Source organism: Cyrtonyx montezumae, unplaced genomic scaffold, assembly GCF_038088225.1.
Source record: "Cyrtonyx montezumae isolate F1298 unplaced genomic scaffold, pur_monq_1.0 scaffold_3, whole genome shotgun sequence".
NCBI classification, from domain to species: Eukaryota; Metazoa; Chordata; class Aves; order Galliformes; family Odontophoridae; genus Cyrtonyx; species Cyrtonyx montezumae.
Genome location: NW_027072034.1, coordinates 112838464 through 112862849, shown reverse-complemented (window position 1 = coordinate 112862849; position 24386 = coordinate 112838464). Strand labels below are relative to the sequence as shown.

Here is a 24386-nt window from a genome sequence, read left to right as displayed (position 1 = left end):
GGCTCAGTCAGCCTTGCACTCGTACCCTTTTCTGGAGACACATCAGAGCTGGGCTTGGGGCTGTTCTGGCAGTGTTGGTGGCTTGAGTTAAGTCCATCTATTTATTCTGACATTTGCCCAAACACCCTCCAGAGTTCTGCCACCACTGTCTGCATGGATGGTCTCTTAGTATTTCTGCATTTTTATTGCCTAGCAAGGATTTTTGTTTGAGAATATCCCTCGTTTGTTTCAAGTGCCAGGGATGTGAAAGGAACTGTTGCTGGCAGTCTCAGCTGGAGACACCAAAGCTCCCTATGCTGAGAGTTTTTTGTAAGGGAAAGAGATGCTCTTGTAGGTGCAACACAGGTGAGCAGAATGGACAGAAGAGATGGTTGTACTCAGTCCTGGCAATAACATACTCTAGGGAGATGAGATGGGTGGGCAGAAGAGGTTTGTACCCACCTACTAAAGTGGACAAGGGCCCCGTTCCAGCAGGGATGTGGCATTTAGGTGAACTTCTGCCATGTCTTTGTTCACACTGCTTATGCATGATAAAGCTTTCAGCTGCAAAATGTCACATTCTTCAAAGCCTAACCAGCCAGTCATGCTCTAGGCTTCAACAGCTGTAACTCTAATTGGACCATGAAAATTAATTGATCTGCAGCACGAAAACACAAGACACAGCAAAAAGAAACCTAACTGCGTTTGCATGATGGGAGGGTGTGCACCACATGGGTGCTTCCCTTCATTGTCACCTTCCCAGCTGACAGAACCCTCCAAAACACAACAGCCCCTGAGGTGCAACTATCACATCAATCTGTCCCATAAAGCAATGAAGTATTAGTTGCTGCTATCAATCAGCTGGTGAGCAGAGGGATAACCAGCTCAGCTGGGTGATTTGCTTTCCTGCAGCTGCAGGAGCATAAGGTCAGCATCATGGAGGGATGCAAACATAGGCTGACATCTTCCCAACCTCACCTGACTGCTGCCTGCTTCCCGAGAAGAAGAGCAAGCACCCCTGTGTCCATGCTGACAGCATTGTGCATCATCTCTCAGCAAAATTATTTCTCTTGCAATATGCATCCTATGATGCCAACAAGAATAGCTCCAGACCTTGGGGTGGGGAAGGGAACATACAGGGTTGCATTACAGAAGAAAAAAAAAAACCTCTTACAAGAGACAGACGAATGAGCAGGCTCCCATTTTAAGCTGCACATTCCTTACTTATTTATTCTCCCTGCCACAGAGCAGATCTGAAAATCTGCAGTGAAGAGTGTTGAGGGATGAGGTGTGCTGCAGCCTGCCATGGGAGGGCTGCTGGGTCCTGCTGTCCATATTGGGCAGAGCAGTGAATGCTCTCAGGTTGTTTAGGGGTCAGGAAGGCTGGCGTTCACTGCAGTGGCATGTTTACTTGCCAAGTCCTAGAGAGGGAAGAGGTGCTGAGATGGTAACTCCTTGCACATCCTAGAGTCTGAGTTGCACGAGGTGTGCAAGTGACAGAAAGCAATGCGACTCTCATCGCTTCCCCTAGCGATTAGCCCAAAGCCAGCCACATCCCAGCTTCCAGACACTCTCACAGCATCAAGATTAAGTGTTCTGCTTTCAGATTCATACTTAACAGTTCTCCCTTCTCCTTGATGTCTACATCCTTAGAGCATTTTTGGACTGTGGTTCTATCCTCTGTTAATCTCCCTGTCTTAAGCATGTCCCATGTGTGAAAGTTTTACCACTTACAGAGGGACTGATTAACAGCTGTTATCCCTTCTCAACCAAAGGGGCCTGTATTTGAGGTAGAGGATGCTCTTGTTTTAGTTACTGACTTCATAAAGGAGCTTATCTGCTCTCTTGTAAGAAAGGCTTGATGGTTGCTTCATATATAGAGCTGCTTAATTCCTTGATTTGCTGAGGGATCACAAAGATCTTCATGAGATACATGTGAGCAGCTCAAGAGGCTATAGAAGGAAAGGGAAAGGAATTTCTTCAGGGTGTACTGAAGAGCTGCACTGCCTACCCCAGCAGTAACAGATTTCCAGATATGTGTGGCCTCATTAGGACCCGGGGTCTTCTCTTCTTGAAATGTCAGGGTCAGACCATGATCCCAGAGGTCTGGATTCAGTTCTCACTAGTAAGGCAAAATGGGCATCTCAAAAGCAGGCTTCTCGGCTACATATTTTTGTGGGGAATTCTGGCAGGATGTAGCTGAGAGGACAAAGAGATGTGGTCTTCTGCATGAAGTGGGTGATCTCAGCTGGGTTCTAGACAAAGGAGTTGTAAGGCACTCCACAATTCCCAGAAGCTTTCTGGTAACAAAAAGACCACACATTAGCTCATTTTTTTTCCAGTGATTTACTGGCCAGAATCATGTAAGGAGAAGGTATTGCCTTTCAAGGCTGTGATAGAAACCAATGTAGGCCAAATTGTATTTGTTTTCTGGCTGACACACATGGCCTCCATAGCCAAGATCAATTTGCTGCCCTTTATTTCTCTCAAGTGGCTCTTCAGACACTGATGCTTCGCATTTCTCCCTCCCAGGCTGCATCTGTACTTTTGCTGTTTTCAACAGTTAGTGTTTTATGCAATGTGATCTTACTGTCCTCTTTTACATATACCTTCCCTCTCTAGGCTGCTGATGTGCTGATGCTTTTGAGCTTGGACTGATGAACATATCTCAAGACCACTTATGACTGTACTCTAGGTTTCAGAATCAAGTGCTTTGTTGGGGTCCTTTCTGAGAACTGGAGGAGGGCCAGGCATGTCCACTTTACTATGCAGCCATCCATCTCCCTGGAGTTTCATAATAATACCCATCTGTTCTTCAGCTTGCTTACGAGAGAGGATCGGATTGTAGGGTTACAGTGGTACCAATTAACACATCTTGTTGAGACTGCATTTAAAAATATTCACTGCCCATCTGTGTGGAGAGAAAAATCCATTTCTGTTAACGAGGTTGTTTTCCTCCTGACGCTTGCTTGGCACAATGAGTCTTGGGAGGAGAGCCTTACACCAGGGGGACCAGTGCCTTACCTTGAATGAGGCTGGCCAGAGTCAGCTCAGGGGTGTGAGAGGTAAGTTTTAGGAGGTGGAAAGTGACAGAAGAACATGAAGTAGAGGAATTGTAACATTCTCCCTTCTCACCCCCAAATCCCACTGGAGTCAAAGCCTACAAAGGTACATTGCTATGCTTAGTGTGCACTATCAAAAAGGACTCTGCTAAGCGTGTACTCTCTTACACTCTGCTGATAAAAAAGGGACCACGAAGAACAGGTTAGTGGTTTTCCATAACACAGCTGCTGCACAAACCACAACTGAGATATGCCTGTCTTACAGAGTCCCTTAAAAACCTCATGGAAAGAGTGTTAACCAAATCCAGATACACCAGCTCCATACTGTTTGAATGCTATAATGTAGGATCATTTTCTCTCTGTGACAATGGCAGACAACAGAAAGCAGCAGAGATGTGAAGGAATTTGGCTGTACTCTCATCTGAGGGCAGTATTGGCAATCAGGCTAAGCTCAAGAAAATGGCTGGCAGACTTCAGGGCGGCAGCAGAACAATGAGAAGGCTCTCCTCAGCTTGGTAGCCACCCCCTTCCAAGAGCTCTTCATTCCATTCTTAGATCTATCCACTGGTGACTTCCTCCTCTGAGCTGACAATAGCAATGAAGCACCATGAACACACTGATGGTACCTCCTCTTTCTCATCTGAATGCCTGGGATCAAACTTCCTAGCTGTGTTCGAATGCCAGGCTGGGCTTGCTATTAGTGCCACAGTAGAAGGAACACAAAGCAATCACAACTAAAGAGAGTCCTGATGGACAAAAAGCTGAACATGAGCCAGCACTGCTCTTGCAGCTCAGAAGGCCAACAGTATCCTCTGCTGCATCAAAAGAATGGTGGCCAGCAGGGAGAGGGAAGGGATTGTCATCCTCACCTCTGCCCTCGTGAGGCCCCATCTGTGTCCAGGCGTGAGCCCCCTGCACTGAAAGGATGGGGAGCTGTTTAAGTGGGGTCCAGAGGAGGACCACAAAGATCATCACCTCTCCTGTGAAGAATAGTTGAAGCAGTTGGGCTTATTCAGTCTGGAGAAGAGCTCTGGGGAGATCTCATTGCAGCCTTCCAGTACTTGAAGGGAGCTTACAAGCAGGAGGGGGACTCACTTTTTACATGGTCTGATAGTGACAGGACTGGGGGGAATGGCTTTAAACTAAAAGAGATGAGATCTAGGTTAGATTAGGGTTTAGATTTAGGTTAGGAAGAAAATTTTTAGATTTTGGCTAGGAAGAAAATTTTTACTCGGAGGGCAGTGAGGCACTGGCACTGGCTGCCACCCAACTGTGGGTGCCTCATCTCTGGAGGTTCAAGGCCAGTCTGGATGGGGCCCTGGGCAGCTGAGCTGGTAGGTGGCAGCCCTGCCCATGGCAGGGAGTTGGAATTAGATGATCTTTAAGGTCATCTAATTAGATGATCTTTAAGGCCATCCAACCAAAGCCATTCTATGATTCTATGATTCCATGAAATAATCAGCAGCAAATGTGGCTTGGCTGTGCCAGCCAGAAAACTAAATGCAACTGTGGCCTATGTTATGCATTATTCTCTGTCACAGCCTCAAAAAGCCATACCTTCTCTTTACAAGATTCTGCATCACCAAGGCAGATGCAGGTGATATTCTAGGACTACTCTGTCTATGGGACAGTTAGAGAATGACTCTAGTTAGACAGAGAAGTCTTTAGGGCAAGCAAGAGTTAAAAACTGAGTTGAAACGTTTCTCAACTATTTATGACTTGTGTGATCTCAGGGGAGTTGAGAGTGACGCGCTTCAGTCGTAGGTCTGCCTAGCTTCCTTCAGCAATGAGCAGAGGGAGGTGACAGTACCTGCCATCTAGCTCTCACTGATACCCACTATTTTCTCCTTAGTGTCATCGCATGGGCGTGATCAGAAAAGTGAGCTGAGTGGAGCAGCTCTATAGACACAGACCACTGAATCTGAGGACCTTTTGGTGCAAGCTGGACTGCATTCAGGTGTTACCTCACCCAGGTGATGATGAACAGACAGTGACTTTCTTCTTACCTGTGAGCCCAGTGAGTCTGGGCTTATTGTGAGCAGGCTGTAAAAGCAGAATTCCCTCTGGAGGTGGCAGGGGATGCTGTGGCCATTCTTCCCTTCCTTTCCTTCACAGATCCATTTTTAGGAGTCCTGTGGGCCATACACAGGCTGCCTGTGGGACAGGAGCTAGGGCAGAGCATGTCCCAGGGCCTGGAACAAACTCTCCTGCCCCAGTCCATCACAGCAACCTATTTGTGACAGTCTTCCTTACATTGCATCTCAAGTGCCTCTTCAGCTGATATCTCAGCTGGATTTGTGGGCTGCAGTTTTGACAGCTGTTAAAGGACATTCAAGGCAGCTTGTGTAACTGTTCCCCTTTCACAGGCGCGTGTGGATTTATGTCAGATCAGTCGAGATGAGCTCGCAGACTCCCTCCACCACTTTCCCCTGCTCCCTGCCATCCAGAGGATGAGAAATGCCTAGACATACCACACAAAAAAATGGTATGCATTAGCTCTTCTCCAGCAAACCATATAACAAATGCCCTGAAGCTCAGTGTCTGGAGTGCTGGAAAGCTGCACCATGGCAAGAGGTGATTTCCGTAAAGAAAGAAGCTGTCCAGACATGGGTAGAAAACAGGCTATGCTATGCCCAGCCAAACACTCCCTATATCCTCTGATGATCCATTGCTTAAAGAAGCTTGGCCAGCTTCACTGTGAAACATAGCAGGGCATGCTTAGCAAGCCAAGGTAGTGAAGGATATCAAAATGTCAATATCTGGGCAGCCAAGACTGTGCTTATGTGGTGGCTATGTAGGAAGCCCTAGCACCTTCAACTAGGTGCTAATGGGGCACTGAAGATGTTTGCAGAAATGTCAGTGCCACCTCTCCAAGCATTCTGAAGTATGAGTCACCTTCCCTAGAATCATGAGACTGGCTTGCAAGTTATTAATAATTATTTTCTAATTGAAAATAAGAAGAACCTGTCATTATTTCCAAAACTTGGGTTCATAGGGTTAATTTAAATGACACAGTGGTGTTTCTGTAAGCACAGAAGCTTTGGTTTGTTGTCTTTGTGCTGCTTTTCCTGCTTTAAATGAAAGCTGAGATTTCTTTTTCTCATCACATGGATCCAAATCTGGGACAAATTGAATCTTGTCAGCTGTTAGGAGATTTACCATAAAATCACAGGGATTTGCACTAGTTATTGAGGAGCGATATGCTAGGCTCAGTGCAGTGCCCTCTCGCATCTCTGCCCAAGCTTCCTATCTGTCCACTTTTAAAGCTCTCCTCACTGGCAAAAGCTTAAACTAGTTCAGATAGAGTTGAGGACAACATATTTATTCTCTCTTTGCCCTTTTCAGTATTCTCAAATAAGCATGATAGATACAGCTCTAAAAAACTCATAACTAAGGATGCAAAGAGGAAAGACAGCTGATGAAAGCAAATCACCAATCGGCTCTATAAACTGCTATATGATGGAAGAGCCACTTGGCAATCCATTCTGCAAACAAAAGCTCTGTCTTCTTACCGCCCTTCATATACATGAGAAGAAAACGATGGGCAAGAATGCTGAGCTGGTCACCCTTCTTAAAGCAGTCCTGGCTGTGCTCTGGTGGGTGATGGATGGGGTGAAGGGTGCTTTGGAGGTCTCTGCTGTTGCCCAAAGGCTTGCAAAGGAAAAACATGCAAAGGTGAGAACTTTCTGGGAAGCACAAAGCTATGGCAGATTGCCAATTTCCACACAGCTGCCTGGGATGCAAAGTGTTCACAAACAGTGCACTGTGTGCAAAATGCTCTTTAACATCTTTCCAACCTGAATGCTGTTGCATAAGCCCAAAGAAGCAGATACCGGGATTGCCATGCCAACTGGTGTTCCCAGTTCCTTCCATTCAATTCCCCAACAGAAGAAGCACCCTGGAATGGTTCAGATGCCATAGCGCTCAGTGAGACAGGCTGTAGAGCCCGAGAACTGTGCATTCCCATCACCCTTGTGCCTCTCTGATAAGGCATCACAGACCAGCAGCAGTTCTATGACATCCTCCCAGTGTGTCATCTAGCTGCTGAACTGGTTTCCAGTCCATACCAGCAGCCCTGAGCCTGTGCTGACAGAGGAATTGCAAGCATGGCATGAATCTGTGTGCCTGGTTTCCTTTCTGCCGCATTAAAATAGCATAAAGTGTCTCTCGGAGACAACAAGGAGGAATTGCTATTTCGGGGCACTTATGTAAACTGACTTCAAATGCAAAAATTAAAAAAAATCACGCTCCTTATGTTTCTTCCCCTGCCCCCTCCCCTACAAAGAGCACTGTGTTCTGCATGATAAAAGGGTCAAATCCTCAAGACAGAACAAAAAGGCAAGGGGGCTTAGGTCTGTACCGCATGGAGGAGGCTGGCAGATGAAGCAGCTCTGAGTTTTTGCATCCTATCCCAATTAGCAGAGATTTCCAGCAGTGAACAAATTCTTGTGGTTATCCTCTTCCTTTCTCTGCCTTTGTCTGACCTGACACATAAATCACAGCCCCTTTTCTCTGCACTCCGCCACTATCAGGAGTGGGAATCCTGATGGGTGAGTTTGGCACTAATTAAATTTGTCCCTTCTGTTCATTTCACAGATGTAGTTGCCCTCTGCTTTGAAGCAAAGCGCAGGTCAGAGCCAATGGGAGCCTTTAATAATGTGGCTGTCTCATCTGGTGCTGAAGGCAGAAAGTTTTCTTGCTAATTGGATTGTTGTGAGATTATCTGAGGAGGAACAAGCTCCTCTGGACAGAGGAGGGCTGGGAGTATACTGAGTCGTGGAGAAGGTAATGGGCAAATTTATACTCCTGTACACGTCCTCTGAGCCTTCAGCCAGAACAAACACATATAAAATGCCTAGGGCCTGATTTCCTATGCCTCAGCAGCTTGCTTAGTCATTTGAACCAGAGTAAAAGCAACTTCCATGTCAAAATGATAGGATTTTACACCACTGAAAGTAGGGTTCTGGGCTTGTACAGCACAGCATGAGTGTTTGCAGCAAAGCCAGGTTGGTGCTGCCTTACAGCATCTGCTGTGCAGGGCATTGCCCCAGCCTCAAGATCCCCTTGAAAATACAGAAGTTTAGTCTAAACTCTGTTTTTTTACTAAAAAACTGAAATGCTGGTCTCTTTGGCTGCAGAGAAAAACCTGACCCTGCAGCACCCTGAGGGCTCCTTTCCTCTTTTCTAGTTTGTTTTAATCTTGGAGCTTCTCAGGCTGCCTCGTACTGTTGAGGACCTGACATAAGTTAGTGGCGAGCATGCAGCAGGCAACATAGTCTTCTGAAAGCCAAAGTGGCTTTTTGTGCTGGTTCCCTCCAAGGGCACAGATGAAGTAATTGATGCATCCATTATTAGCTTTACTTCCCTGGGAGGATTTGGTACTCCACAGCCAGTGCTTGCTATACGCACATCCCTTGCCTTACCTCCTGGCCATCCAGCTGGTGCCCTGCACAAGGGAGGAGACAAGGACTCTATTTCCAGCCCTGCTGCCTTGAGGCTGCTATTTTGCATAGCCCTTTGCAGACAGATACAACTCATTCTGCTCCTGCTCCAAGCAAGCCAACAGCCACAGAGCCGATTAGCTCAGGCTCAACAACTCATCAACAGTGGTTGCTCAGTTTTCAGATAGTTTTGAGTGTGGGCAGAGCTCTCATCTGAAGATGTTCACTCACCTGAGTCACCTGAGACTCATCGCTTAAAACCTACATCCACATTTGGTTTTCCCATCTCTAACCTGTCCCTGTTCATTGCAGGGGAGTTGGACCAGATGACCTTTAATGGTTCCTTCCAGCTCAAATGATTCTATGACTCCATGATTCCATGAAACTGATGAAATATTTGTGCTCCAGTTCCTTCCTAGGTACTTGCAGAGTGTGTGGAGATATTAACAGAAGTTGCACTAAGAGTACATAATATTACCATCATTATTATTATAATGGATTTCATTCCGGATCTTGAGTACATGATTGCAGTCCTCTGAGAGGGGAAAACTGAACAAGAACAAAAAGAAATATAAAAAATGATCTGTCATTCTCACCTGTTCTTTACTCTGGAATTATTCTCATTCACTGACTCCCTTTGATTATAAATAAAGGTGTATAATATTTCTTGGATCAAAGGAATAAGATGTTTTAAAATCCTCCAAACTTCCTTTTTTTTTCTCTTCCTTTTCTTAATGAAAGGAGCAGTAAAAAAAAAAAAAAAAAAAGAAGAAGAACAAGCACTGTAACTCACACAAGCTCTAGCGTAAGAGTGATCCACTAAATAGAGGAAGGCACAGCAACAATCAACCCCATGCAGAGAACACAGCATCCATGTTCATACTGACCATCAGTGGGTGGCTGTTGTTCTTCTGGAAGGAGGCAGTGAAGCTCAGAGCCAAATACAATGTGCCCTGAGTCACGGAACCACCATGGAGCATCAGAGAAGGCAACTGAAGAAGGTCTCCTCATACTGCACAGCTTCAGTGGAAGATCACAGAATCATAGGATCACAGAATATCCTGAGCTGGAACCCATAAGGACCATCAAGTCCAACTCTTGGCTCTATACAGAACTGCTCAAACACCACCATACGTCTGAGTGTGTTTACCAGATGCTCCTTGAACTCCACAGCAGCTCGGGGCTGTGCCCACTGCCCTGGGGAGCCTGTTCCATGCCCACAGCCCTTTGGTAACAAACCTTATCGCAACCTCCATCATGATCCTCCCCTGACACTGCTCCATGCCATTCCCTCGGGCTCTGCTGATGCCACCAGGGAGTAAAGCTCAGCGCTGCCCCTCCACTCCCCAAATGGAGACCTAAATAGAACAACTGGTCATGAGTAACAGAGCGTGTGCTACAGAGGGCTCACGCTCATCAGTCTGTCTTCATTTCATGAATTTTTCATGCATCACATCTTACTTCTCTGCTACTCATTTTATCTTTGTTTTCACATCCATCTAATGAGCCTTTACTGTGCTTTTGATCAGAGATCTTTCTGTGAAGGCTTTTGCAAGGCTCTTCTCTCCCACCCTCTTCATCTTCCTCAACTCCTCTTCCTCTCCTTAGCTGTTTGCTTCCCATCACAGATAAAAATCTTTTAGAGACAATCATCGGCCCTGGTAAGTGAGTCAGGATAGTGAAAGGGAGGAAATAAGGGTGTATCCTGTGGTGCCAAATAGCAGCAGCTACAGAAATGGCCCCAAAAGCATACTTTCCCTCACTCTTCTGAAAGAATTGGGATGGTGCCACCCAGAGGAGAGCCATCCAGAGGAAGCTGGGGGCTTGATGGATGAACCTTTCCTCCCAGCATCATTTGTCAGCAGAGATGAGCATGGGCTCACTGCCAGCCACACCATTATCTGCCTGGACACTGGGACCTAGGCAGATGAGTCTTGCATGGGGACTTCAACGTGATTTCTCCTTATGTCCACTCTTGCCTGCAAGGCTGATACAGTTGCTGTCAGGTGAGTGCATCACTTCTCCTTCTGCATGGGATGGATGATAGGCTACACAGACAGACATGACTGGGTGGCTTTTCTTCCAGTAGGGACAGGGAGACCACATAACAACACCCTTAGCATTCACTGAGTGTAGAGAAATGAATTGTTATTCACTTCATTCAAAGAAGGGCAACAAAGCTGGTGAAGGGTCTGGAGCACAAATCTTATGGGGAGCAGCTGAGGGAACTGAGATTGTTCAGTTTGAAGAAGAGGAGGTTCAGGAGAGATCTTATGGCTCTCTACAATGAGCTGAAAGAATGCTGTGGCAAGGTAGGGGTCCACCTCTTCTCCTAGGTAACAGTGATAGAATGGGAGAGAGTGGCCTAAAATTGTACCAGTGGAGGTTCAGGTTGGGTATTGGGAAAAAATTCTTGTCTGAAAGAGTAGTGCTGTGCTGGCAGAGGCTGCCCAGGGAGGTGGTGGAGTCAGCATCCCTGGAGGTGTTCCAGAACCATGTGGATTTGGCACTGAGAGTCATGGTCAGTGGGCATGGTGGGAGTGGGCTGATGCTCAGACTAGGTGACCCTAGAGGTCTTTCCAACCTTAATGATCCTGTGATTCATTTTTTTCCCCATCTCCTTCACTGAAACATTATTGAATATTCTTACTGATAGTTTTCTGAGGGTTTTTTTAGCCTTAATCTTGCATCCCACCAATTTTCCAGGTATGGGGAAAGTTTTAAAAAGTTTCAGCAATAGGATGAAAACGGGTGCGTGCAAATCTGGTGAGTAAATCCAGATGTGCAGTGCCCTTCATGGCAAAGGAAAAGAAAGAGCCTAGAAATGCAATCCTTTCTCTACAATATTTCATTAAAATATAATTTTAAAATGATTCATAGCAAATGCAGCAAATAAGAGGTGATTTGAATGCTCTTCGCAGCAAAGTAATGCTTTTCCATTTTGCAGAGATCTCAGTAAATATTATTAACCCATCTCACACCCTGGGATGCTGAGAAATTACAGATTCATAAAGAAATGCAGATAGTTGCCCTTTGAAGGGAGCAATAAAACAAGCCAGATCACCATTTTTCTCAAATGTGTGCCTTCTCCACCTGTATCCTCCCAAGTACTACTTCTCTCACTCACTGCTGATGATCATCACTTGTTTTCCTGCTCCCCATGAGACATCTGGAGGAGTTTAAATGCCCAGGGAGTACAGGTAATTCAGGGGCAGCATTGTGTTTCCCCATCTATGTGCTGTTTGGAGCATAATACCTACCTGCATACACTAAACTGGCTCCTGAGCAGTAACTTTCCAGCACTGCTTGAAGGGAGGGGCACTGCGAAGGAGAACTGAATGTGGGAGGGAGGGAGGGAAGGTGAGGGGGTGGAAAAATGAGCCTGCTTTACTGAATAATGAGGGGAGTGTAAATGAATGGGAAGAGAAAGAGAATAGCTGGTTTAAATATTTAATCTCTGTTGCGTTTGCTTTTGAAGAGGAGACAAAAGCCGTGGAACATCCTTTGATTTGAACTAATTCTGACCAGAACTGATCGGCATGTGATTGTCACTTCTGTCATTTTCCTTAAGGTGGAGAGAAACAGATCGGCCCTTCTGCGTCAGTCCATCGTAGCAGTCTCCATCTCCAGCTGCAGCCAGCACTGGGAGCTGTAGATGAGACAAATGGCTCCAGATGGTGACACCTCTGCTCCATGAGTCTGCACTGCCCAAATGCTGATACTGGCAAGTGCACCAAGCAGGCAGGCATAGCCCCTGGTACTTACGGTGGTTCTTGCAGCCACAGCCTGCAGTGCTTTAAGACAGCATTAGCCAAATGAGAAGCTCATATTGGATTTCTTCATATACAGGAGGAATAGGAGGAATAAATACCTACGGAGCATATTTAATTGTATGACTTTTAAATCAGTAAATATCTATAAGCTCTAAGAAAGGGAGATGGTCTTGATTAACCAGAGGATACTGCTGAGATGGGAAACTTTTTCTCTTTTTATGGCCATAGCTGTGATACTCTGATTCACTTATTCCCTTTTCAGCCCTGGAAGCAGAGAGGTGCTACCAGTCCTGTTTCTCCAATAGGGCATGTACAGAGAATTAACCCAATTTCTCCATAAAATATCTCAGGAAGCCACGGGAAAAGCAGGGATACTTGAGTCTTGGCCTTTTGTTAACTGCTGAGCACACTCAGAAAAAAAAAAGGGCAAAAAATACCCAACAACAAAGCCACAGCAATATCTGAGGACTCACAGTCAGCAATTATCTCTTGAAGGCTTTCTCTAAAAGTAACTTATTATTTCACTAGGTATCTGCTGAGAAACCAAATAATGCCAAGGTGACAAGTCAAGAATGTTCCAGAAGTCCAAAAATGGATGCTATTTTGATGTACTTAGAGGAAACCAAATGGCTAGCTTAAACACTGGAGAAGGCAGCTGAGTGGCAGTCTGGGATTAGTGAAGGCAGCTAGGCAAGAGCTTTGCATTTGGTTTACAAAGACCTTGAGTACGCTGAGATTCCAGGCTGATGAGATGGTCTCTATAATGACTACACTTATTTATTTATTTTTTCCTACCATACCTTATTTCTATCTGAGCTGTAAAAATGCTCATCCATTTTGTACCAAAGTGAAGATTCTGGAGTTGACAAAAACAGTCCTGGCATTGTGGTCTAAAAAGAGGTGAATTCAGATCATGACCCATTGCCAACTCACTGGCCCCTGGAAGAAGACAGCAGTGTTCTGGAGGTGCTGTGCTGAGCTGTGCTCCTCCTTCCCTGATTTGAAGCTGTCTGTACAAGGAGGAATCTGGGAGCTGCTCCTCCCCAGAAGGAAAGAACTAAAGGTATTCCACCAAAACAGCACAAATTTTTGTGGGGATTCCTGAGAGGAAGCAGAAAATGAAGTTGCAGGATATTTTTTGCTTCGACGAAAAGTAAATTTGCTCAAAGAAAAAAAGAAAATTCTGAGATTTGAAACTAGGAGTATATTTGAAATTAAGAGATCATACTCTCCTTCCAGCTTTGTATTTTTTTATTGTCAAAATACCTTGAAAATCACAGTCCTTTTCTTCCACTTATCTGATTAGAAGGCAATGCTAAAATACTTCATTTTAACACTTTTAACATGTTTTTTTAACCATCTTTTATATCAGATGTTATGGTCTGAACTGTTTCTTCAGCTCAAAAAGGAGAATAACAACAAATGATGAAATAAATTGCAAACACACTTTTTTAACGAGGGCAGAGCAAACTGCCTGAATTCACTCTAATTTTTCTTTGTTTCTCTGATTTGTCTGCCTCCCCACGGTGCTTGTTTAGCTTATTTATATATTAATGAATTAACAGCAGTCACGCATTACCCTTATTTCTTAATCAGACCAACCAGCAATCCCAAGAGAATGACAACGAACGTGAGGGAACAGGAGACTGTTCCATGTGGCAAAAGAGTTACAGGAATTCTGGTCAGAAAGCCCCTACTTGGGAAATGAGTCAGCCCACTTCTGCCTCACAAAAAAATTTCAGCACTGAAGTAGAGAAGCAACCTTTAGAAACAGCTTATGAATCTGTGGCTGGCAAAGAGAAGTCTCTGTCTCTCATACACATCCACTTACTCGCTCCCCACACATGTATGCATACAGGTCTCTGGTGGGAAGAAAAGGAATGTGCAGTCTGGAATGCATATGAACTTTCTGTTCAGAAGGAAAAAAATAAAAGATTTTTCAACAGGCTCAAAATCCCACCCACTCAGCACCCCTCCTTCCCCTATGTCTGACACTGACTTCAAGGGAGGAGTTGAGCCAATTATCTGTGAGTCCTACAGAAGGGAAATCTGCAATTTGCCAGTAGTTGTGAGAGCCAGGGAGAGAAAGGCAGGGAGGGAAGGAGAAAAACTTAATTGGCAAATGTAAAGAAAAGCTCCTTCTGTCCTGGAAAGAGAATAGCGTAATACCAATCCCAGGTCAGAAGAAAAGAAGCTTGTGGGGGGGGGGAGGGGGAGTTGAGCAAGGCAAGACCTGCGGGAGCATAGGCTCACCGTAGATAACTTCCATGCCCTCAGTGATTTTTCCCCATAGGGTCTAAGGTGGCATAGAGTGGATGAACTCCCAGCCCTGCAGGACTAGGTGTTGCTTCAGGTACCCCAACCCCAGCGGAGCTGCCCAGAGGAGACTGTGCCTCTTGTCCTCACCTAAGGCTGGGAGCAGAAGAGCTCATCTCACTAAAGAGAGAAGCTGCTGCTGGTCTGGAGATCCTTCCTTAGCCCTGATCTAGTCATTGCCTTCCATGGGGGGACATCCTCTGGAGCCTTGCAGTCCCTCCCAGTCCTGCTAAGTTCCCAGGAAACAACTACTGAAGACCTGAGCCTCAGGCAAGTAACGTGGGATCCACAGAACAACAGCCTTCTACAGCATAGCTGTCTCTGATTAAAAGTACAGACTTCATCAGACACAACCCAGACGCAGGGCTGATCCTCCGAGGAGAGAGAGGTAAGAAATCAGCATGGAGTTTGGGATGGAAGTGGGAGACAAACATCCCATAGGAGTGATTTGAGTGTGCATGGGAACTGAAGGGTACTAGTGGTGACTAACAAGTGACAGGTCTGTTATGCATGATGCCGTTTGCATCTGCCTACGTTGTTTTCAGCTGGACACAGTGAAGTACGTTGGGGTGGCAAACAGAAACATCCAACAGTAGCTAAAGAATGTGTAGTGCAAGAAAGGTGCTCTGGGAGGCTGCTCGTGGATGGGGAGCAGTGGGGAGGATAACCAGATGTCACTGCATTCCCTGATGGGAGCTGGGAAGCTCAGGTGGAAAGGCAGGTTGAATGAGGAATCTTCCTTAGGTAGCTCTCTTCCAGGTGCTCAGGATTAAAGCTGGCAGCACCTCACTGGAACGCAGACAGGCGCTTTTTGGAGCGAGCAAAAGCAGGTGCCTTATCATTTGTTCTGATGTGCACCTACAGAAAAGGCAGCGGGGGTCTGCAGGTGGAAGATGTGGGGAGTCCAATGAAACAAGGCTTTTGGACAGCTGTTTCAGCTCTCTATGGGCACACAAGCCTTTCCCTTTATTAACTGGAAATAAAACTCACTGCCTGTATTTCTGTGGCGCTCTGAAATCCCCGTACCAATATAAAATACTAACGCGAAGTTTCTGCCATGGAGACAGTGCATAAAGAAGAAGGTACCACTGAGAATTAATCTATGCTTAAGCATTTAATAAACTGGAAGGAAAAGATGTAGATTAAAGCCGGCTGGAGGTTGTTTGCCTCCTCATTCTCTTCTGATTGATTTTACTTTATTTAGTACATGAGCATGTGGCTCCTTTCTATTTCCTTTCCTGTGTCTTTAATCTTTTTCAATGTACTAGTCCCTGTGTTGGGAGTGAGGGCTGAAGTTTCTTTCCTTTTCTGAGGAGGAAAGAAGAAAGATTGCACTGAACTGGAGAGAAGCTGAAGTGAGGGGATAAGGAGAAAGCACAGAAAAACAAACATAATCTTCCTGCTCAACGGCGTGCTCTGAGTCAGATTTGCAGCAGAGGTGATGAGATGAATAGAAGGTCCAGGAATCGAAGTGCTGAAAAGCATCATTAGACTCCATGTGGAATGAAAAGCAGTCAGGAAAGCACAGGAGCCCTCTTAACTCAATGCCTGGACAGGCAGAATGAGGACAGAATAGAGTGACTATCTAATACATTAAAATCTGCACGTTCTTACACCTCTTCCTCATCAGTGCATGTATATCTTTGGGCAAAGTGTCCTGAAACACACATGCCTACAGACAGGATTTTGTCTTTGCTGGAAGTGGGAGGTAGCATGATTTAGTAGCCAGAGGTGTCAGTGGCAATTCCTCCTCCAAGATATTTGGGGACCCGTGGCATTAGAATCATAGAACAATTGAGGTTGGAAAAGACCACTCAGATCCTCTAGTCCTACAGTCAACTCATCACCACCATGCCCACAAATTAGCTGAGGTCCAAGGCAGTGGAGTCTGTGCCAAGGAGGAAGGCAGAAGCACCTCACAATGCAAAACCAGCCTTCCAAGCAGCACGGTGACACAGCCAGCTTCTGATGAAGGGGGTTTCTGATGGGGTTTCTGATGGCCAGCAGCTCAGTGGTTACCTGTCAGCCAGCAGTACAACTGGTAGGAGTCAGGTAGGAGTGCAGCAGTACCAGTCCATCCTGGTCTGAGGAGCTGACTCATTTCTTAGCACTGAACACAGGCTGTAGAGAATGGCTTTTTTTCTCATAAAATCTCCCTGCTTTTCTCTGTCAGCTAAATATAGCCTGAGAGGGTGAAAGGAAGTATCCCAGATCTGTTCTGTTGACAGCTGTCTGGCCCATGGATGCATGACAGCATTGGACTGGCCATGTAGGATAGAGCATGGGGCAGTGTCATTTCCAATAAATACGGTGCTTCAACAGTGCTGGAGATGGGTCCTGTTCAAAACAAAGCAGTCCAATTAAACAGGTGTGCTCCTTGCTATCACTCCAGCAGCACCGTAACTATGAGCGTGTGTGTTTACATCCAAAGTTATAATCTGACATTACAGTCTGCCTCTAATATTGTGCAGCCTTGACCTAACAGCAGCTGTATTCCCACAGATCTCTGTGTGTAAATTAGACCATAAGACGCCTCAAGGAAAGCGTTGCATTTTCTTCTGTGCTGTATATAGGGATGAACGTGCTGTTAGCAAATGATAGCAATAATCATAAATAGTCATGTTTTGCTGTTGCCTCGGGCTATAGCACTTGTAATGATTCTGGATTAGAATTCCAGAGACTCCTTTATTTAGCAGCGGCCGTATCTTCACTTCTGCTTTCGTGCTTTGCACATGTTAAACAAAGTCAAAGATTTTAAGCTCTTGACTGAGATAAGTATCAGCTGCATAAACACTTGGGGGATAAAATTCACTGGAGGGAAAGACAGGAATCCAGATCTGAATCCAGAAATGATATTTCAGTGTACAGATCGTACTCAAATTATAATATTAAGTAAACAGCACCTAAGTTAAATAAACGGCACAGTGGGAACTTGATTATTCTTTAATAAGATCCTAGTAACCAAAATAAACTCTGTCCAAAATGTGCTTTCTTTGCTTTAATGTTAGCTTTCCCCACACTGGGGTTGTATTTTTCCTTTCAGCACACAGTGTATTTGAAATAGCACATGTAAAATGTCTGTGCAACCCTCCTTTTTATTTGCCCATCAGAGTTTCCTGCATCCAAGTACTGCATCAGTACATGATCTCCAAGGTCTCGAGACACATTTTCCTTGTCAGGGGTTGGAAATCTTGTCAGATTGTAATTTAAGATGGCTGGTTTTGCTCCTTTCTCCTCCTGTACTTGCACACTCAATGACTGTGACACCCACAACATCTGTGTGTGTATAAAGATTGAAACTCCTTTGAAGTCTTCATTACTGCAACTCTATCCACTGTCAGCCGTGCTGCTGCAAGGCAGTGATAATTGCCCTGCTGATAGTCTGTTGGTAGGGAGTTCCCACACGATCAGTCCAAGCAGCTAGATTAAATTCTGGTTTCTGAAAGGTCACTGAAGGCGCAGAATTTATCACTACTCGATGCTATTTTGTGTCTTGAACTCCTTGCGTCAGCAATGTGAGCTATATGGGACCAGCTATTTAAAATAACTGAGATGTCTAGCTTCCACAGATGTCAAACGTGATTCCTGCCTCTGTCTGACTTCTGGTTGATCTTAGAAAATGAATACTGCGAGCAGCTCCTATTTAGGCAACCAAATTAAGTGGTCTAGGTCCTGACGACAGCTGCAGTGGATGCAGTACATGAGGAAATGTGATGGTAACCTCAGTGGGTTCAGTATATTGGGAAATCTGACCTCTGTGTTTATGCATCTAAAACAGAACCAGAACTGAAAAATCTGGTAATGCCTAAGTGACGCAAATGGTGGAAAGGATCCTGGTGTCCAACTTCAAACACAGCTGATAAAATTAGCCCTTAATGCTTAAACAAAGTTGCAAACTACAATTAAAAACCATGTCATCTTCAGTGTAAATGCCAGAGCTCTCTTTAGCCGACTCATGATATGGAATGTCCCTACTCTGTCCTCCACACAGTTTCTTACCTTTCCTTCAACTCTGCCATTCCGTCTTTCAGGTCCAAGCAATGATGAAGACCATGTCCAGTGGAAACTGCACCCTGAATGTGCCAGCCAAGAATTCGTACCGCATGGTGGTGCTGGGAGCCTCCAGAGTGGGGAAAAGCTCCATTGTCTCACGCTTCCTCAATGGCCGGTTTGAGGACCAGTACACTCCCACCATCGAGGATTTTCACCGCAAGGTCTACAACATCCGGGGAGATATGTACCAGCTGGACATCCTGGATACCTCTGGGAATCACCCCTTCCCTGCTATGAGGAGGCTTTCCATCCTGACAGGTGAGAAAGTGAAAGAAGTTTGCAGACAGGGAACAATGGGTAAAAGATTATAATGACGAAGTGTAGCTTGAAGACTGTATCCTGGAGATGACTGTTTCTTGGGGATAAGATGCATTTGGGAGGCAGAAAAATGGGCTGTGGGATTTCATTGCAAGATTCACTTCTCCAGAGAGATGTTTCCTGGCTTCCTATGTGCTCTGGAATGCACTAGCTGCAGAGGAGAAGTCCACTGGGTGAAGGTCTGAAATTAAGTTTTACCCCTATTTTATTCCCCTGCTCTACCACCTCCCCCTCCTGCAATATATTTTTTTTCCTGCCGTCACAAATGAATGGTTGAATAAAACCTCGTGGGCAATAAAGAGCAGCAAGGGACATAACAGGCATGTCATTATCAGACACAAGCAGTGAAAAGCAAATATAAAATGCACAGGCAGGGAATTCAAACCAAGAAAAGCTCAACGATTTTTTTTTCTCAAAAGTCTCAGCTTGATTCCCTTGATTTAATATTCCAGTAGAAAAGATCACTCTACTTTTACCCTTTCTCCTAAAGTCTACAATTAATCAAATGAATTAAAGAGAGAAAAAAGTGGACTCATTTTGTACATCCCCATTGTCAAGCAGTTCCTATGACAGTGGAGATATATATTCAGCCACAGCACACAACCAACTTGCTTTCTGTGTCCACTGCCTCCCCTTCTAGCTAGCCAGTGAAACGTGACATTCGTATCAGACCAGGCTACCAACTGCATTCAGGGAGGTCCTAGGGCCAGTTTCTGGGACGTGGACATGAGCTTTTGTCCATGAAATCTCTTAGCACTTTCAACACAACTGCCATTCAACAGGCAATGATTCCTTTGCAAAAGGAATTGTATGTCAGAAAATGTCAAAAGGAAATGCCAGGGGATCTGTGTCATTTACGTATTTCTTTCTTTCCATGGTCTGTTTCTCTCGAGAAAATGAAATGGCAGCAGAGCAGTGAACACTGGGAAAGCTCCCATTCCTCACTTAGGCATTCAGGATAGACTAGTTGGAAATCTTCCATTCAGGTGTTTCTTCTTGTATTGCGTCGTCAAAAGGCCAAGGCTGAGTGGATACTAGTTCTCCACTCTTCCTGGTGTAAGGATTGTGTTTTACACAGCAATACAGGCAAAATGAAGAAAAAGAACAGTGATGCAGCAGATCTGGATAGAAACTTGCTTACAAAAGAGAGTACAAATGGGCAATAACCTGCAAGTCCAGTGCAACCTACGAGTACATACTCAGATACAGCTGAAATAACATCAAAGCCATAAGCTATTGCACTACAGAAATGAGAGGGGAGTTGGATTAGAAGAACTGGAACTAAAGTAAAACAGAATGAAGAGATTCAAATGGATCACAGGAAAAAAAAAAGGAAAAAAAAAACTATGGGGAGGAGACAGCAAATAAAATATATTGTTTTTTACAGAATTAGCTTCTCTGAAACAGGTTACGTTAAACAAACGTTTACAGTTTCCTTTTTCAATTGTAGGTGATGTTTTCATCCTGGTATTCAGTTTGGATAACAGAGAATCCTTTGATGAGGTCAAGAGACTCCAGAAACAGATCCTTGAGGTCAAATCCTGCCTGAAGAACAAGACCAAGGAATCGGCTGATCTCCCCATGGTGATCTGTGGCAATAAGAATGACCACAGTGAAGTCTACCGCAAAGTACGTTCAGATGAAGGTGAGAACCTTGTTTCCAGTGATGAAAACTGTGCTTACTTCGAAGTTTCTGCTAAGAAGAACACCAACGTGGATGAGATGTTCTATGTCCTCTTCAGCATGGCCAAGCTACCTCATGAGATGAGTCCTGCTCTCCACAGGAAAATCTCCATCCAGTATGGGGACACCTTCCAGCAGAAATCCTTCCGGATGCGTCGAGTGAAGGACATGGATGCCTATGGCATGATCTCTCCCTTTGCTCGCCGGCCAAGCGTCAACAGTGACCTGAAGTACATCAAATCAAAAGTTCTCAGGGAAGGTCAGTCAAGGGAGAGGGAGAAATGCACAATCCAGTGAAGAGGGCTTGTGCTTCTGGCTGAAGTCATTATCCACATGAAGTGCCTTAAAGAAAAATGGTCTGTGGAAGCACAGAACAGGCTCACTGGGCTCTTCAAGGGAATCCAACACAGCAAAAGGGTAACTCTTCCTACGGATTCTGCTGAGTCAACAAATGTACATAACATCAACCTTGTAAGCAACTAGGAAAAATTATATGCCTGAGTGTGCATTTTTCTGTCTTTGTAATGTAGTCCATCTTCATTCCACTTTTTGTCTAAAGAAAACAGACTCAAGAAGTAAAGAAAATTCAACCTCATCCTTATGAAAAAAGTAGGTTAAAAATGCACAGAAGGCATCAGCAGTTACCCAGTGTGCAGAGCTTGCTAAGAGAGGAGGTTATATCTGTGTATGTGTGTGCTTATGTGCATGTGAGGAGCACTCCTTTCAAAAAATGGGACTTTCATTTCAAAGGACAACAGCCTTACCAAGGGAGCGGACTCTGTGTATGGACACAAGACTCTAAGTCACTTCTGAGGGGGCCTGCAAGAAGGTCTTGATTTTACGTTTGCTGGGACAGCTATTAATTGACATTGACATGAATGTTGTTTTGTATTATAGATTTTATTTGGGGTTCGTTTTTTTTATTGTGTGGATTCTTAGCAAAATCAGATGGCGAGTGTGCTTGATATCAGAACAGTGTCTACTTTCTAAAAGTGAAAGGTGTTTTCCATCCATAAAACTATGTAATATTTATATTGATTGAAAATGAAGTTACTCTGCAAAAGGCCAATACATTTGACTGCTTTGCAAGCCGGGTGTGATAGTTTCTCAAAGCAGCCACACCAACTCTAAACTCCACAGTACGAATGCCACCCTTTGCTTTACTGGCCAATGGTTTCTTCCCTCTGTCTACATCAGCTGAGACTGACCACATGTTGGCTTAGACCACTTCATGGCAGGACTAGGTTTTCTTTCAGCAGTAGAAACTGGTTGATTGTAGGCTTTTGATCTGGGACCAGCTCCATCAGATTTATTTTGTTAACAAGTGTCTAGTCATTTTGTTCATCAACTTCCTTCTTGCCTGATAAAGGTTGCCTTGATGGAAAACTTTCTGCTATAGAAAACCTCCAGAAGCGAAGCTTCATGCTGTCCAAGTGGGGCTGAACTGGCTGGCCAGATAAACCTGAGGCTGACATTCACATCTCCCCTTCCTCAAATCCATACAGGCTTCTTTGTCTTTAGCTCTCACCCTGTCCTGTATCTGGTTCTGTTGTTTGATCTGCTTCTCTATGCCATCAAAGCCACGTATATTCCCTTGGATGTAAGCTTGCCACACTCACTGACTGGAACAAGAGGTGTGCATGTGTAACTTGTGGGCAGAGCATGGCCCACAAAAAGTTACACAACAGCAGAGTATATATGGTTTATATACCTCAGAATGGCCATTGGGTACCTTGTGTCTCTCCCTCACTCTCAATTTCTGTTCTTGGCTGTAGGTGCTTTGCTATGTCCTGGTCACAGCTGTGAGCTAGTTCATTCTGTAATTTGTCAGAAAACTAGGAATTATGGTTATTTGTGAAAATTAGCCACTGGGACCCAAAAATACCCATATTCATTTATTGATTCCACCACTGGTACTGTGTATTGACTGGTAAAATACACTGTTCTATTAACCCCATTTCCAGGGCAGCAACTTCCTGATCATGTTTCCCTCTCATCTATAAATATGTATGCCACTTATGATTAAACCTGTTTTATTTATTAGCTGTGTTCCAATCCATGTTTACTTTCTCCAAGAACAAGGAAAATCCTATTTTGTTGCTGTTTAAGTGCAACTTAGCAAGTGGGGTATGTGTTGAGAGCCCAGCTGAGACCTCCAGTAAATTCTGGAGGAGGCTTTTCTGTCCTCTACACACAAGGGGCTTAATAGTGTGCAAAACAGAACTGTATCTATAACTACATCTCTCTTCCTCTTCCTTGCTCTCTTTCTCCCTTATTATCTGTCTGTGTCAACACCAATATACATACGTATACAGATATCCCCTCAAGCAGAAAGAGACAGCTAATCTTTCCAGTGCTGCCTCCAGCACTGGAGAATAAACAGTCTCATACACAGAGCCTGTGTACTCATCCCTAGTGTGATTTAACAAGGTCTCTGCAGAGATATCACTGTTTCTCTCAGCAGTTTCTCAATCACAGCATCTGCATCTCTCAGCTGTATGAGTCTTGAACCCCCTGAGAACTTGCCCACCTCCCTGCAGACCCTCTGTCCAAGACCATGACTACTGATTGTGCAGTGATCAAGCTCTGGAACACATTTGCCACACAGACATGGGCAGAGGGATGAAAACGGAATGAGAAGGGCATGAACACTGGGCATTGGGATCCCAGGAAGCTAGAGAGTTCCTTGGGCTATAGCCTATGCGCTGCACTACTGGGCTCTCCTTGTCCTGCTTAATAAAGCTGAGTTTTGTAAGAGACTTCATAATCATCAACTCTCTATCCCTACTTTATAATACTGACCTTATAGTTATTTTCCCTACTGCGTTTCTACCCTCACAAAGACCTCCAGCTTTTCTAACTCTTCCATGTCTTCCCCTTCCTCTTTCCTGGCATGGGTGTGAAGCCACTGGGTACAGAAAAACTTCACGGAGACAGCAAGGGCACAAGAGTAGGAGAGGGCAAAGACCAAGCACCAGCAGCTGACTGAGATATACTGGATATCACAGGACAGACAGTGAGATCCCTCTTCAGCATCCAACACGGCCTGCCAATGGTTGGAGTGAAAAGTACCTGTGAAACTGACTGAGAGAGAAGGTGAAACAGCAATACAGTCACTGACAGAAACAAATGAGAAAAATCAGGTAATCTTATTAAAGTAATCCTAGTTTTTTCTCTGCATTTTGTTACTGATGGTAATTGCTTTTGAAGTTAGATTATCATGTTCCTGAGGACATTTACTGCTTTGCTTTTATTATATCATTGCAGTCATTCTATTAATATTCATATATTATTTGGACTCTAGAAGTGCTTACAGCCCCTAAAACAGACAGAATGTGCCTCAATTGTTTATTCACAGTTAACAGCCATTATGCCCTGTGAAAAAGGCTGGGGCTGTTAGCAAGGCTACCTGTCTGCACAGAGGGCACAAGACAAGGCAAGCAGAGGAGAGGCAAACTGTTCCCTCTCTGCTAATAATTTGTGTCTGGCTGCAAGGCAGAGCAGGGCAGGGTGCTATGGGGAGCTCTATTAAATATGTGCAGAGACTGTGGGAGCCAGAAAGTAGCAGAGAGCAGACACAGCCAAGACTCAGAAACAATGAAAGGAGAGAACTGGTCTTTTCCTCATGGGATCACAGAATCTGCATAGAACTTACTGACTTACTGTAACCCAAAAAGCACGGCATATTGTTTAGCCTTAGTAGGAGAAATATGCATTTCTCAGAAGCCATTGTGACAAGTCAAGAGGAAAAGGTTTGGATT

General features: G+C 44.7%; 1 protein-coding gene across 1 annotated transcript; it reads left to right on the top strand.

Moving 5' to 3' along the window:
* The first annotated feature begins 14124 nt into the window (after positions 1-14124).
* On the top strand, positions 14125-22648 carry RASD2 (RASD family member 2). Its single transcript, XM_065743043.1, has 3 exons — positions 14125-14959; positions 18603-18882; positions 20393-22648. The coding sequence occupies exons 2-3, from the start codon at positions 18612-18614 to the stop codon at positions 20920-20922; spliced, it is 801 nt and encodes a 266-aa protein (XP_065599115.1). The 5' UTR covers positions 14125-14959; positions 18603-18611; the 3' UTR covers positions 20923-22648.
* Positions 22649-24386: the final 1738 nt, after the last annotated feature.

Excerpts from the sequence above, each read along its gene's own strand:
- RASD2 (XM_065743043.1), top strand. The coding sequence starts at position 18,612 with ATGATGAAGACCATGTCCAGTGGAAACTGCACCCTGAATGTGCCAGCC. Across the intron at positions 18,883-20,392 it reads GAGGCTTTCCATCCTGACAG|GTGATGTTTTCATCCTGGTA; the intron begins GTGAGAAAGTGA and ends TTTCAATTGTAG.